The following is a 16,339-nucleotide window of genomic DNA, read 5'->3' as shown; positions in this document are numbered from 1 at the left end:
AAGTGTGCGGACTCTTATCTGGGAGAACCGGGTTTGATTCCCCGTTTCTTTACATGCATCTCCTGGAGTGACCTTGGGTTAGCCATAGCTCTCGCAGAGCGGTCCTTGAATGGGCAGCCGCTGTGAGAGCCCTCTCAGCCCCACCCACCTCACAGGGTGTCTGTTGTGTGGGGAGAAGATATGGGAGATTGTAAGCCGCTCTGAGTCTCTGATTCAGGGAGAACGGCAGGGTACAAATCTGCAATCTTCTTCAGTCTTCTTCTTTTTCTAAAAACTTTTCATTAAAATGCCCTTTGGCCACTTCCTCTACCAGCGAAGTCACCATTCCGTGCTCCCACCTGGGGCTATATTATTCCCAAGCCTTTTCTTGGAATCTGTAACTAACACCAGGACTGAGCTCAGAGATCCCTTCCTTGCTAGGGTCCACCCCACCGCCCCACCCCAGGTTTGCCAGTCTCCCAATTCTCTCAACATTGCATCTGATCTCCAGACTATAGGTATCAATTCCCCTGGATAAAATGACTGCATTGAAGGGCATACTCTGTGATGTCAAATCTTGCTGATGTCCTTCTCCTGCCTTCCTTGCTTTCACCCCCAAATCTCTAGGAATTTCCCAACCCAGAGCTGGCATCTTTGCCTCCACCGCCCCTCAACTCCCAACTCCTTTTCCAACCATGATAGGGTTGCCAGTCCCCAGTTTGGGGGCCCTCCCCCCACTTCAGGGTCATCAGAAAGCAGGGGGGGAGGGAGATGTCTGCTGGGCACTCCATTATTCCCTATGGAGAAGGATTCCCATATCGTATAATGGAGAATTGATCCGTGGGTACCTGGGACTGGAAGGGGGGCGTGCTGTTTTAAATTTAATTTAATTTTTAGATTTATACCCTGCCTTATCCCGCAAGTGGGCTCAGGGCGGCTCACGACAATAAAACAAAAACAATACCATAAAAACAGACATTACAAAACAGGAGCAGCACAGGAAACAGTCTTACAGACACAGGCGGTAAACAGCATGCGGCTGATGGCTAACAGCATAAACATAACACCATAGTGGTGAAATGCTGGGGGAAGGGATGACTTTCAGAGGACGCCCGCTGGATTAATTAAAAGCCTGGCGGAATAGCTCCGTCTTACAGGCCTTGCGAAACCTGGATAAGTCCCGCAGGGCCCGGCTCTCCAGCGGGAGCTCATTCCACCAGGTAGGGGCCCTGACCGAAAAGGCCCTGGCCCTCGTTGAAGCCAGCCAGGTGTCCTTAGGACCAGGGACCATGAGAAAGTGTTGAGCATCAGACCTCAGAGCTTGGGGGGGGGGGGTTCATATGGGGAGAGGTGGTCTCGAAGAGGTAGAAGCACCAAAGGTAGAAACACCAAATTTGCAGCTTCCCCTGAAAACACCTTCCAAGTTTCAAAAAGATTGGACCAGGGAGTCCAATTCTATGAGCCCCAAAAGAAGGTGCCCCTATCCTTCAATATTTCCAGTGGAGGGAAGGCATTTAAATGGTGTGCGGACCTGTTACGCTTGTCACAGCCTTGCTCCTGGCTCCACCCCCAAAGTCTCCTGGCTCCACCCCCAAAGTCCCCAGATATTTCTTGAATTGAACTTGGCAACCCTAGTTGGTGAAGGTTTACTGCCACACCACCTTGCTGACTAGAAGGGCAGCGAGGGAGGGAACTCTCTATATGGACGCCATTTTGAGTGGCAGATTCACAGTGGCTTTAAGGTATAAGCAAGCTCTGACTCACACAGGTAGACTCAGGCAAAAGTCTTTCCCATTTTAAAATTTTAATTACGGGAATGACTCACTGGTGAACTGTGTTCTGCAGTCAACAACCAAAACCAGATATTGAGTCTCTGGAGCTTTCCCATACATACTGCTTTTTAAAATGATGGTTATTTTAAAATAAATTACCACTAAGAAGTGACCACAGCACAAATTGCTGACAATAGTAAACAGTTTTTTTATTAGATGCGCATAATTACAAACGTCTCTGTGCATTAAGTTAAAATTATCTCCAGTAATTGCTCATCGTTGCCCAGTTCTTAATATATGATCAGTATACTGCCTTAATATGTGAGCTACGCTCTACCTTTAAGCAAGCTTTTACATGGAAAAAATTAATGTAAATGCTTACTGCTGTATTTTTGCAAACAAATGGAATGTCCGAAATCACCCTGGTTAAGCATGGAATACTTTCTCTGTAGCTTTTTTCTCTTTTTGACTCTTAAGCATCACAGCTCTTAAAATGGTGGATTAAATATATTTCTTTTTAGCCGCCCTGAGCCCACTTTGGTGGGGTAGGGCAGGATATAAATAAAATAAAATAAAAATAAAACATTTCCTATAAGCCCCCAAAGATTCACCCCTGGTGAGTCCTCTCTCAAAAGCAAAAACAACCCCAGAAAGGGCCCTGCCTTTCACTGACAGAAATCAAGTGTTGAATGCTGGGAATACTGTTTTGGTTGCCTAGCAACAGCCACTGAGGGTTTCTGGTACTTAAAGTTGCAGGTGCTATTTTTATAATTTGGGCTTTTTAAAAAAAAAAACCCTCTGTTTTTTAATTTTTTAATTTAGATTTCAGAATTTTCTGCACACTTGGGACATTTTTCAGGTCTGTAGAAAGATCTGTCTTGTCCCTTCATGTCTCCAGTCTCCAGATTTAAGTATCCTCAGATTTGGCTAGGTTGAGAATTAGATTTATTGATAAACCTACAAAATGAACACATGCCTTTTCTCCCCATTTAGGATAGCTTCTTCAGTTTGCTATCTAACTCAGGATCTTGCATCTACTAGGTTATCCTGAAAAACCAAGCTCATGCCTTGGAGTGCATCACAACTTCCAAAGCCTGTTGATGTTCTAGCCCATTGCTTCCCTCTCTCTTGCTTCCTTCTGCATCACAGCTTGATTTTCCAGGCTTGCTCAATCGTATAGGAGCTACAGAGCAAAGCCTCTATGTTCTCCATTGGCTGAGGCGCCTCTCTTGGGGAGGAAGGCAGAGAGGGAGAGCTTGCTTTACCATGCTCTCAGTCGCACAGCAGACTGATGGCTGAGGCTCCTCTCCCTCATCCCCGGGGAGGGAGGGAAAGAGCCAGGGCTTCCTTTGCCGAGTTCCCTCAATCGCACAAGAGGGATACAAAGCACCTTTAAGGCCAACAAAGTTTTATTCAAGGTATGAGCGTTTTGCCTCGCTACAGAGAGAGTGTGTGTGTATGTTTGTTGACTCATTATACCAGGACTATCCTGTGGAAACTGGGTTTGCCTCCCCCTTTTCACTGTATTCATGCCTTCATGATCCAGTCTTTTTCAGTATTTAGTATGAGGAATGACAACATTTCAGTATTTAGATAAGGAATGGCAACAAACTAGATTGGGCTGAGAGTATGTCCAGACCAAGTTCACCCAGCACATTTCCTTTGTAGACTGGGGATTTTAAACCTAGGTTTCCCATATAAGTAGGCTGATACTGACCACTGTACTTCTCTGTATTCTTGCACTGCCTCATAGGAGTTGTAGTTATTTATCTAGGGAAAACTATAGTTTTGTAGTCAAAAACAAAGCCCTCAGTTTGTGTCATGGTGCCTTTACATGTTCTTAACCAGCACATGAAGCAACTTATGTACAAAAGCCCACAATACCCAGCCATTTCATGTTTTCCTCTGAGTCTTAGGCTCAAAGCATTGACCATGAGATTTCTGTAAAAAATGTCAGTAAATGAAGTAAAGTGATGATTTAGCTTTATTCTGCTCTGGTAAGACCTCACCTGGAGTATTGTGTTCAGTTTTGGGCACCACATTTTAAGAAGGATATAGACAAGCTGGAACAGGTCCAGAGGAGGGCGACAAAGATGGTGAGGGGTCTGGAGACCAAGTCCTATGAAGAAAGGTTGAAGGAGCTGGGGATGTTTAGCCTGGAGAGGAGGCGGTTGAGAGGTGATATGATGGCCATCTGACGGCAATAAGGATCCTGTGAATTTAGGGGGAGGTATTTGTGAGTTTCCTGCATTGTGCAGGGGGTTGGACTAGATGGCCCTGGAGGTCCCTTCCAACTCTATGATGCTCTGAACAAAACAATTCCCTTTAGTCACCATGGCAAGTAGCCCCCAATAGACCTCTCCTCCTTGAACCTCTCTTTTAAGACTGACTGTGTCTGTGGTCATCACAACATGCATCTGTGAGTGCAGGTGGTGAGAAGGATCATGAGGATGTGGGGGAAGAATGCACAGCCAGGTGGGTCAGCAGGTAGGAAGGGAGGCATGAGATGGGGGGTTGGGGGTAGCCAGAGGAGAGACCCTAGGCACTCTCTGCCCAGAGCTCCCCAAAATTCAGAACAGGCCCTGTTATAGAGCCCCGCTTGTTGATAGGGGTGACGTGTCCATTGGGAAGCTGTGAGGCAGGTAGGCCTGGGCTGCCGGTAGAGAAGAGGAGCCAGCTGTCTCTTCTATTCAGACCCCACTTTGGCTTTCCCTTTGTTCCATTCTTTAAGAGCTGCCGCCCTGCTCCCAGACATGGCAGTTTCGTTTCCCTTGATGCCTTCTGTTGCCTGGACTCTTATCTGGGAGAACTGGGTTTGATTCGCCACTCCTCTGCTTGCAGCTGCTAGAATGACCTTGGGTCAGCCATATACAATCGGCTACGCAACACCTCCTGAGCACCCCTGGCCCAAAGGACATCTGACTTGCCTCGACCAGGGCCTTTTCAGCTTTGGCCCCTGCCTGGTGGAATCGTCTCCCCGTGGAGATCCAGGCCCTACCTGAGCTACTGCCATTTCGTGGGGCCTGCAAGACGGAGCTATTCTGCTGGGCTTTTGGCTGAGGCAGAGGGCGTCCTGTTCCAGCTATTACTCCATCAGTTGGCCTCCCTTGTGGCAACATTGTGTCCTACTGCAGTGCTATCTTGCTGTTACTACCATCATTTAATCTGGGCCTATAACTGCTTACCTGTAGGATGTGCCCTTCCCGCCTGTGGTGCGCCTTATTTATTGTTTTTACTTGTTTAATTTTAATGTATTGTTGTAACTCTGAACTGTAGGTTTTTATGGTTGTTATTGTACGTTGTGAACCGCCCTGAGCCTATTTACGGGTGGAATATAAGCCTACTAAATATATATATATAAAAATAGCTCTCGCAGAGTTGTCTTCAAAAGGGCAGCTTCTGTCAGAGCTCTCTCAGCCCCACCCACCTCACAAGGGTGTCTGTTATGGGGGGGAGGGAGGTCAAGGAGATTGTGACCGCTCTGAGATTCAGAGTGAGGGGTGGAGTATAAATCCAATTTCTTCTTCTCTTCTTCTTCTCTCTTTTTTGTTTCATTGTGTTTCGTTTTGCGCAGAAAGACTTTACGAGGCGGGAGGAGCTGCAGCAGAGCGACGTGGAGCGCTGGCTGGGCTTCATCACCTTCCTCTGCGAAGTGTTCGGCACCATGAGGAGCAGCACCGGAGAGCCCTTCCGAGTCCTCGTCTGCCCCATTTATACCTGTCTCAGGGAGGTAAACGTGCCTTGTCCTGTCTCTTCCGCCCAGTCTAGCGCAGCACAGGAGAAACGCCTCTTTGTGAAGATTCCTGCAGTCGTTCCTCACCGTTTGCAGCTGGAGAGGAAAATTATAACAAAGAGGTTGTTCTGCAAATGGCTTTTTCTCTAGAAGGCCTGTGGAATGTGGCCATCAGTGGCTGTGAGCCAAAGGGTATTGATGGAACTCTCTGTCTGGAGCAGTGATGCTCTGTATTCTTCGTGCTTGGGAGGGGAAACTGTCTCATGTCCTGGCCCCACCAGTGGACCTCCTGATGGCACCTGGGTAGTTCTTTTTTTGGCCACTGTGTGACACAGAGTATTGGACTGGATGGGCCATTGGCCTGATCCAACATGGCTTCTCTTATGTTCTTATGTGACACAGAGTGATGGACTGGATGGGCCATTGGCCTGATCCAACATGGCTTCTCTTACGTTCTTATGTGACAGAGAGTGTTGGACTGGATGGGCCATTGGCCTGATCCAACAGGGCTTCTCTTGTGTTCTTATGTGACACAGAGTGTTGGACTGGATGGGCCACTGGCCTGATCCAACATGGCTTCTCTTATGTTCTTATGTGACACAGAGTGTTGGACTGGATGGGCCATTGGCCTGATCCAACATGGCTTCTCTTGTGTTCTTATGTGACACAGAGTGTTGGACTGGATGGGCCATTGGCCTGATCCAACATGGCTTCTCTTGTGTTCTTATGTTCTAATGGTATGGTATAACCCAGGTATAGCCCAGAGGTAGCCAAACTTGCTTAATGTAAGAGCCACACAGAATGAGGCGGATTCCGACCTTGCTCCATGCCAGGCTTCCGTTTCTTTCCGAAGCAAGCTAGCAATTTCACACCATTTGCTCCGCACCGCCATTTTGCGCAGAAAAAACCTGCAATTTGGCCACACCGCAGTGTAAACCCGAAAAAACAGGTTTACGCTGCGGTGCGGCAAATCGTGGGTTTTCCCCACGCAAAATGGCAGTGCAGAGCAACTTTTGCAAAATCAATAGCTTGCTCCAGAGAGAAACGGAAGCCTGGCGCGGAGCAGTGTTAGTGCAGAATCAGCCTAAATGTCAGATGTTTGAGAGCCACAAGACATGGACGTCTGATGTTTGAGAGCTGCAAGACAAGAAATAAGGAAGGATGGACAGGCGGAAGGCAGGCAGGCAAATAGGTGGGGGAGGGAGAAGTGGAAAGAAAGCAACTTTAAATGCATTCTCCAAGGCAAGCCAGCCAAGTACCTTCTCCAAGCTGCCTGACAGAGTGGTGGATCCACACAGTATGTGTGAAAGAGCCACATGTGGCTCCCGAGCCAAAGTTGGGCCACCCTTTGTATAGCCTGATCTTGTCACAGATTTCAGAAGCTAAGTACGGTCGGGCCTTGGATAGGGGAGAAAGGCTCTACAGAAGAAGGCCACGATAAACCACCTCTGTGTCTCACTTTCCTTGAAAGCTCCTTGCTTGGATCGCCATCAGTCTAAGCTAAGCCGGGTTGGTATTTAGGTCTGGGCCCCAAGCGTGGTCAGTACTTGGATGGGAGACCACCAAGGAAGACTCTGTAGAGGAAGGCACTCATAAACTGGGGGGGGGGGGCGTTCTTTCGGAGAACATTTGAGGCCTCCTGATGCTGTATTGTTTCACACCGAAAATGTTCCCCCGCGAACATTCGGCACAGCCTTCCTAGGAAGATATTGAAGAAGATATTGGATTTACTGCATCTCAGAGCGGTCACAAGCTCCTTTACCTTCCCTGATCATGACAGCCATCTTGTGAGGTAGGTGGGGCTGAGAGAGCTCTTACAGCAGCTGCCTTTTCAACGATAACTCCCGCAAGAGCTCTGGCTGACCCCAGGCCATTCCAGCAGCTGCAAGTGGAGGAGTGGGGAATCAAACCGGGTTCTCCCGGATAAGAGTCCATGCACAGTTAACCACTACACCAAACTGGCTCAGTGAACAGGATGCTGTCAGCATGAGATAGCAAAATCTGCTCCCATTCCTAAAGATCTGGTGCCGCGTGAGGACTCACGATACATATATATGAACATATGAAGCTGCCTTATACTGAATAAGACCCTCGGTCCATCAACGTCAGTATTGTCTACTCAGACTGGCAGCGGTTCTTCAGGGTCTCAAGCTGAGGTTTTTCACACCTATTTGCCTGGACCCCTTTTAGTTGGAGATGCCAGGGATTGAACCTGGGACCTTCTGCTTACCAAGCAGATGCTCTGCCACTGAGCCACCGTCCCTCCCCTTGAACAGCTGAGGTCTTTCACACCTATTTGCCTGGACCCTTTTTAGTTGGAGATGCCGGGGATTGAACCTGGGACCTTCTGCTTACCAAGCAGATGCTCTGCCACTGAGCCACCGTCCCTCCCCCCCACAGCATGGTTTACTCCCTCCCCCGCACTGATGGTTTATTCCCCCCCCCCTCGAGTTCTAGGATACACCTTTTCTACTTTCTGCAGTATAAATGAGAGATACCATTCAACTCCACAGAGAAAAGATAAGTGTTTGGATTCATTGACAACAAACCCCAATGCATTCCCCACCACCACCGCTGCTCACCTGCCCCTGGGTGGTCTCCCCAGAAGGTGACCCTTTGGGTTCCCATAATTGCCGGCATTTTGCTTGTTAATAAAAAAAAAGGGGGCCCCACTGCCACCAATTAGCCTCCCCAGCTTCTTACGAGAAGCGCCCTCTAGCAGGTCTGCGGCTCACTTCCGTTTACCAGCCTGATCCTATTGAAGACCAGAGAGTTTAATGTGCGGCCGGGATGCAGGGAAACGTTTCCTTGAGTCACTTCAGTCTATTGTTTTTTTGTTTAACTTTTCCCCATTCATCTTTGCTTCCATTCTTAGAAAGCGACGGGAGTGTTCCTAAATCCTGGCCACTGCGCGCTAGAGCAACGCAGCCGGTCTTTCAAATAAGAGCCTTGCAAGATTTTCTCAAAAGAACACAAGTTACCAAGGGACGTATTCTGCTCCTTTGCATTCGTGGATTCGTAACCCGTCCCTCAAAGGGGAAAGCTTTCCACCCTCTTATTTGGTCACGGGAAGCTGATCATAATAGGCACGCTCAGGCCTCAGATTCAGCAGGAGCTCACAGGAGCGCAGCTCCTGAACCTTTCTGAGGGTTCCCCCTCCTCCTCCCCACCTACCTTGTCCATTGAATAGGAGGTGCAGCTGCATAACAATCTCTGGATTAGGAGAGCGGCCAGCCAGCCAGCCACCGGGAGCTTTGCCACACCCCCAGCAGCCCTCATTAACCCTGGAGAAGCCCACACCACCCTTTCACCACTTCTGATGTGATTTCGGGCGGTGGGTGGCTTGCTGGACTTTTGACTGGGGGGGCAGCCCAGGAGAGCCCCGGATGAGCGAGGCCTGCTTGGGTTGGCTGGATCTCTAGGCAGCCCAAGCAGGCCTCATTCGCCCGGGGCTCTCCTTTCTTGCATTGGGTTGCTTTTGGCTGGGGGGGGGAGGGATTGGCATATGCTAATAAGTGATGCTAATGAGCTCCACCACTTATTTTTCCACAAAACAACCCCTGGGCACACTTCACACTTCACAATGTTGTCCAAAGGGCTTCACATGAATTTATTTAGGTATTTACTTCATTTACACCCTACCTATCCTCTCTACGGGGACCTAAAGCAGCTTATACTTGTAGTTTCAAGTGGCCAATATCGATGCTCTCATGTTCTCCAATTTGTCCAGCAGCCAAGACTTACAGTGCTGCCCATTCGCAAGAAAGAGAAGCTATCGTGACATAACTTGCTGAGCACGGACTACAGAGACTTAGCTTCAAATCCCTACTTGGCAGTGATGGCTACTGGATGAACTGTAGAAAAAGAAGAAGACTGAAGATTTATACCCCGCCCTTTTCTCTGAATCAGAGACTCAGAGCGGCTTACAATCTCCTGGGTCTTCTCCCCCCACAACAGACACCCTGTGGAAAGAAGACTGCAGATTTATACCCCACCCTTCTCTCTGAATCAGAGACTCAGAGCTGCTTACAATCTCCTATATCTTCTTCCCCCACAACAGACACCTTGTGAGGTGGATGGGGCTGAGAGGGCTCTCACAGCAGCTGCCCTTTCAAGGACAACTCCTGCAAGAGCTATGGCTGACTCAAGGCCATTCCAGCAGGTGCAAGTGGAGGAGTGGGGAATCAAACCCAATTCTCCCAGATAAGAGTCTGTGCACTTAACCACTACACCAAACTGGGTCTCAACTGTAGGGTTGTCAACCTCCAGGACGTGGCCTGGAGACCTCCCAGAATGACAACTGATCTCCAAACTACTAGTGGCTTCCTTGGGTGGACTCTGGCATTAGACCCCACGGAGGTCTCGCCCTTCCCCAAGCCTTGCCCTCCCAGGCGCTACCCCAAATCCCAATGGATTTACCAACCCAAAGCTGTAACTCCTATCCAGTCACCATGTTAATATTTTAAATCAGCAGTTCCCAACCTTTTTGGCACCAGGGACCACTTTCATGGAAGACAATTTTTCTACAGATCGGGGTGGGGGTGCTGCTGGGGTTTTTTTCATACATATTGTGTGGCTCTAAAAGCCCCCACCATTGCATTGGCTGGTTTGGAGAAGGCATTTGTCTCGTTAAATCACTTCTCCAAATCAAGCCAGCTGGTGGCTTGGAGAATGCATTTAAAGTTAAAGTTGCTTTCTTTCCACCTCTCCCTCCCCCATCTATTTTCCTTCCTTCCTTCCTTCTTTCCTTCCTTCCTTCCTTCCTTCCTTCCTTCCTTCCTTCCTTCCTTCCTTCCTTCCTTCCTTCCTTCCTTCCTTCCTTCCCTTGCAGCTCTCAAACATCTGACATTCATGTCTTGCAGCTCTCAAACATATAATGTTCATTCTGTGTGGCTCTTACACTGAGCAAGTTGGGCCACCCTTAGGCTAAAGCTCCCTGGAGATTTTAGGGTAGAGCCCAGATTTGAACCAGCAGTCTCTTATCCTCCAGGGACTTCGCTAGAGAACCAGTTTGGTGTAATGGTTAAGAGCACAGGCTCTCTAATCTGAGAGAACCGGGTCTGATTCCCCACTCCTCCACATGCACCTGCTGGTGTAACCTTGAGTCAGTCACAAATTCTCTCAAGACCAAGTTCTCTCAGAGCTCTCTCAGCCCCACCTATCTCATATGGTGTTTTTTTGTGGGGAGGGGAAGGGAAAGGAGATTGTAAGGCACTCTGAGACTGAGTGAAGGGAGGGTATAAATCCAATCTTCTCCTCCTCTTCCTCCTTCTTCTTCTTCCCCTAATCTTGGCAACCCATAACTCTAGCCAGGAATACAGCTCACTAACAGTATTTTCTCATAAGAATTTCACCAGTCAAAGAAAATACCCTCTCCCTTCCTCATAAGAACATAAGAGAAGCCATGTTGGATCAGGCCAATGGCCCCTCCAGTCTAACGCTCTGTGTCACCTAAGAACATAAGAGAAGCCATGTTGGATCAGCCCAGTGGCCCATCCAGTCCAACACTCTGTGTCACATAAGAACATAAGAGAAGCCATGTTGGATCAGGCCAATGGCCCCTGCAGTCTAACGCTCTGTGTCACCTAAGAACATAAGAGAAGCCATGTTGGATCAGCCCAGTGGCCCATCCAGTCCAACACTCTGTGTCACATAAGAACATAAGAGAAGCTATGTTGGATCAGGCCAGTGGCCCATCCAGTCCAACACTCTGTGTCACATAAGAACATAAGAGAAGCCATGTTGGATCAGGCCAGTGGCCCATCCAGTCCAACACTCTGTGTCACATAAGAACATAAGAGAAGCCATGTTGGATCAGGCCAATGGCCCCTCCAGTCTAACGCTCTGTGTCACCTAAGAACATAAGAGAAGCCATGTTGGATCAGGCCAATGGCCCCTCCAGTCCAACACTCTGTGTCACATAAGAACATAAGAGAAGCCATGTTGGATCAGGCCAGTGGCCCATCCAGTCCAACACTCTGTGTCACATAAGAACATAAGAGAAGCCATGTTGGATCAGGCCAGTGGTCCATCCAGTCCAACACTCTGTACACACAGTGGCCAAAAATAAAAAAACAACCAAGTGCCATCAAGAGGTCCATAAGTGGGGCTAGAAGCTCTTCCATTGTGCGCCCCCCCAAGCACAGGAATACAGAGCATCACTGCCCCAGACAAGAGAGTTCCAACAATAAGCTGTGACTAATAGCCACTGATGGACCTCTGCTCCATATGCTTATCCATTCCCTTCTTGAAACTGTCTATGTTTGTAGCCGCCGCCACCTCCTGTGGCAGTGAATTCCACAAGTTAATCACCCTTTGGGTGAAGAAGTACTTCCTTTTATCCATCCTAACCCGATTGCTCAGCAATTTCATCGAATGCCCATGAGGTCTTGTATTGTGAGAAAGGGAGAAAAGTCCTTCTTTCTCTAGTTTCTCCATCCCATGCATTATCTTGTAAACCTCTATCGTGTCACCCCGCAGTCGACATTTCTCCAAGCTAAAGAGCCCCAAGCGTTTCAACCTTTCTTCATAGGGAAAGTGTCCCAACCCTTTAATTATTCTAGTTGCCCTTTTCTGCACTTTCTCCAATGCTATAATATCTTTCTTGAGGTGCGGTGACCAGAATTGTTTACTTTTCCAAGTAGCCAAATGACGGATGCAAAAGCAAGCGAGCAGAGGGGAGTTTCTTTTTGCTTGAATCAAAGCATGACAAAATTCCCTAAAACGGTGTCTTTTTCGTTTGCTTTCGTTTCCCGCAGTTGTTGCAATCTCAGGACATAAAGGAGGATGCCGTCCTTTGCTGTTCCATGGAGGTAGGAAACTCAGCAGTTCTCCCTATCCCCCCTCCCTTATGACAGATCCTGAATCGAGGCAGAGGGCTTTCAAAAAAGGGTCAGCAACAGGGCCGGATTAACAATTAGGCCAATTAGGCACTGGCCTATGGGTCCCAGGTCTCAGATTCAGCAGGAGTTCACAGGAGCACAGCTCCTGAACCTTTCTGAGGGTTCCCCCTCCTCCTCCTCCCCACTACCTTGACCATTGAATAGTAGGTGCAGCTGCATAACAATCCCTGGGTTAGGAGAGCGGGCAGCCAGCCAGCCACCAGGGGCTTTGCCACACCCCCAGCGGCCCTCATTAACCCCTGGAGAAGCCCACAACACCCTTTCTCCACTTCTTATGTGATTTTGGGCGGCAGGTGGCTTGCTGGCCTTTTGTCGGGGTGGGGGTGGCCCAGGAGAGCCCCAGGCGAGTGAGGCCTTCTTGGGACTGGCTGGATCTCTAACCAGCCCAAGCAGGCCTCGCTCACCCGGGGCTCTCCTTTCTTGTATTGGGTTGCTTTTGGCTGAGGGGGCGTATGCTAATGAGTTATGCTAATGAGCTCCAGCATCTTATTTTTCTACAAAACGACCCCTGATGGGCCCCCATGCCGGCTCCCCCCCCCCTCCCGATTTCCCCCCTGCTTGCAGCCCTCCCAGCTTGCACGTGCAGCCAGCAACTGAGCCGCTCTTTGCTGGTGCGGCTGCTGCTGGCGTCAACGCCAAGCCTGCCTCTCTCTGCCTCTCCCCCACAAGCAGGCTGCAGCAGGGACTGCGGGCGGTGGGGTGGGCCCTCCGACTCTGAGATAGTTTGCGAGGGGGCCCCTGAGATTTTGACTGCCCAAGGGCCTCCACAGGGTTTAGTCCAGCACCGGTCACCAAGTCCAGATCACAGGGCTGGCATCAGCATGCCTTGAGGAAGGGGCAGCTGCTGGTTCCCATGGCTTCTGGCAGGGCTCACTGCTGTCGACGCCCCACTCCATTATTTGCTTGATCTCCTCCTTGCTCACAGCTGCGCTCACTGCCCAGCGCCACTGAGAAAAGGGCTGCAGGGAGTGATAAGCCTGGCCAGTGAAAGAGCTCTCGAGCAATCCAAGGCACCCAGGCAGATGGGAGGAAGGGGAAGGGGGGGCATGTATGGGGACTAGTGGTGGATAGAAGAGGACTGGGGCCCTGGGAACTCTGTGCCCAGAGACTAGGATTGCCAATCCCCAGTTCGGGGCATGGGATCCCCCAGTTTGGAGGCCCTCCGCCCGCTATCAACGTTATCAGAAAGTGGGGGGAAATCTGCTGGGCAGTCCAATCGATTTGTGGGTATCTGGGGCTCTGGGGGCTGTGTTTTTGAGGTAGAGGCACCACATTTTCAGCATAGCATCTGGTGCTTCTCCTCAAAACACCCGCCAAGTTTCAAAAGGATTGGACTCAAGGGGGTCCAATTCTGTGAGCCCCAAAAGAAGGTGCCTCTATCCTTTTGCAAGCTGCTCTGAGCCCATTCGTGGGGCAGGGCGGGATGTAAATTTAGCAAATAAATAAAATAATGCAAGAAGTAGCTGAAGGGAGCACGAAAAGAAGACCCAACATGATACGGAATTGACTCAATCGAGGAAAATCAGCGCCTTCCGTTCGCAAAACCTGAGTAAGGCTCTTTAACAATAGGATGCTTGGGAGGTCATTCATTCATAAGGATGCCATAATTTGGAAGCTGCTTGACAGCAATTGCACACATACAGGCATTTTCTTGGGTGAGGGGGGGGGGGTTGTTATCTGGGATTTTCTGTGTATTTCTGTGTTTTTTTTAAAATTTGGAATGGCAAGCCACCTCGAGCTCCAAGAGAAAGGCTGGGAGTGATTTTTTTAAATAAATGAATCCTTATTAAAAACAAAGAATTGCAACTTACAAATACATTTAAAAGAACATTAAATTATATCATTCAGTTGCATTGCATAGAATAGTCAAGAGAAATACTCCATAAAATACCATAAACGGAGGAGTTGTATCTAAATACGAGCCATCGATATATTCCACTCAGAGATGAGCCTCTCTGGCCACATGTAATTAAAAATGAAACCAAGAATGATAAGCGCGATTAGAATGAAGAAAGCAATGTTCTGACATAAAGCTAAATACCGGGGCCCGGATAGATCCAAATTTATTATAAACCCTTTCTGAGTCTGTAAGGTGGCGGTTCGCACAATTTGAGATTTTATGCATAATAAATTGATCCCACCCTTTATCGTACCGGAGGGGGGGAGTAAATAGTTTAATTAATAAATTGACATGGTGGAAACGGGGCGCACCTTGTGCTCTTGAGCGCCCAGCTTTTGACGCACCCCGTATCTCTCGTTCCCGACAGCTGCAAAGCACCGGCCGGCTTTTGGAGGAGCAGCTGCCCGAGATGATGACGGAGCTGCTGGCGGCCGCCCGAGACAAGATGCTGTGCCCCTCGGAGTCCACGCTGACCCGGTCCCTCCTCCTCGAAGTCATTGAGCTGCACGCCAACAATTGGAACCCGCTGACGCCCACCATCACACAGTACTACAACAAGACAATCCAGAAACTGACAGCCTGAAAGAGAGGCGGGGAATGAGGGAGAGCCAAAAGGAAGGCACGCACTTTAAAAACAACAAAAGAAAAGCAAAAATACACGAAGGGGGGGGGGTGGAGAGAATGGATTTGGGAAGGAACTGAGCCACACGGCATCCCGAGGAGGGACCGGGAGACCCTTTGTGATCCGATCCCGACGACGACAAACCCCAGCATGCTTTAGAAATACGTTCACGGGGGCGAAGCATGTTTCCTTTTCAGCTGTGTCCTCGAGTGCCGCCGTCGCCAGCCCTCCCTCCCTCTCTCTCTCTCTCTCTTTCCCTGCTGTGTTTTGTTTTAGGGTTCCCTTTTCATTAAACCCATGGCTTGTTCAGCTCCACACCCCGTTGGGTCATTGTCTGGGCTCAGAAAGAACACGGAGGGCTTGAATAGCCCAGTGGAGAACAGGCACGGATGGCTTTCACGGGCTTCCTCCTGGCCTACATCGGCTGGCCAACTGGCGAGAGGCGACTCACAGCAGATGTCTTGGGGGGGGGGACAAAGGCAGACACGTTCCACACCAGACACTGTTAATTGACAGCTTTTGTCAAGCAAAGAGGCCCCTTCTTTCTCCCGCCCCCCCCCCTTCCGCCCCACCTTTTCTTCCACTCCTCTTGTCGTCAAGATTTTGTCTCCCTCCATCTGGCTTTCCTACCTTGAAACCTCGTTCCAGATTAGATGTCTGTAAGGGATGGGTTGTTTTCTCTCTTTATTTTCAAAGAAAATTTGCACTGGGGTTTTCCCATTTTTTTATTTTATACGCCTATGTGTATGTATATCTCCTATGTGCGCGAATAGACAAATTGCTATCAAGCGGGGGGGGGGGGTTTGAGAAGCAAGGATAACGGCAACGAGCTTGAAGAGGTTTGCGGAAGGATCCTGGAAGCTAGGGAGCAAAACACGACAACCACTTTGGAAGTATTAACGCCATGAAACGTCTTGCCGAGAACCTATTTGCGGCCCGGTCTGCGTGAGTCCCACAGTATCCCCTTGGTGTCACTTCCAAGAAAAAAGGCACATCTGTAAATTCTGATTGCTGTGGGAAAGGGAAACGCTGCACATGGCAAATCGTAACGTGGGGATGCCACTGATGAGTGTGCGTGCATCTTTGAAAACCTTGGTATGCTTGTTTCAGAACCTTAGCTTCATCGGAGAGCCAGTTTGGTGTAGTGGTTAAGTGTGCGGACTCTTATCTGGGAGAACCGGGTTTGTTTCCCCACTCCTCCACTTGCACCTGCTGGGATGGCCTTGGGTCAGCCATAGCTCTGGCAGAGGTTGTCCTTGAAAGGGCAGCTGCTGTGAGAGCCCTCTCCAGCCCCACCCACCTCACAGGGTGTTTGTTGTGGGGGAGGAAGGTAAAGGAGATTGTGAGCCGCTCTGAGACTCTTCGGAGTGGAGGGCGGGATATAAATCCAATATCTTCTTCTGCCTCACAGGGGTGTCTGTTGTGGGGGAG

At 49.4% G+C, this 16,339-nt stretch overlaps 1 protein-coding gene across 4 annotated transcripts in view; it reads left to right on the top strand.

Annotated features, from left to right (window-relative positions):
* CTIF (cap binding complex dependent translation initiation factor) overlaps window positions 1-15,223 on the top strand; it is a 181,662-nt gene extending 166,439 nt beyond the window's left edge. For all 4 annotated transcript variants that reach the window (XM_060236193.1, XM_060236192.1, XM_060236190.1 and 1 more), the window contains 3 exons: window positions 5,326-5,481; window positions 12,243-12,296; window positions 14,654-15,223. In XM_060236193.1, the coding sequence (XP_060092176.1) occupies window positions 5,326-5,481; window positions 12,243-12,296; window positions 14,654-14,869 (426 nt within the window). In that variant the 3' untranslated portion in view covers window positions 14,870-15,223. The remainder of the gene's footprint in view (window positions 1-5,325; window positions 5,482-12,242; window positions 12,297-14,653) is intronic.
* The last annotated feature ends 1,116 nt before the right edge of the window (window positions 15,224-16,339 follow it).

Source organism: Heteronotia binoei, chromosome 4 (assembly GCF_032191835.1).
Source record: "Heteronotia binoei isolate CCM8104 ecotype False Entrance Well chromosome 4, APGP_CSIRO_Hbin_v1, whole genome shotgun sequence".
Taxonomy (NCBI): domain Eukaryota; kingdom Metazoa; phylum Chordata; class Lepidosauria; order Squamata; family Gekkonidae; genus Heteronotia; species Heteronotia binoei.
The sequence above is the reverse complement of the archived record's forward strand: the minus strand, read 5'-3'. Positions and strand labels throughout refer to the sequence as shown.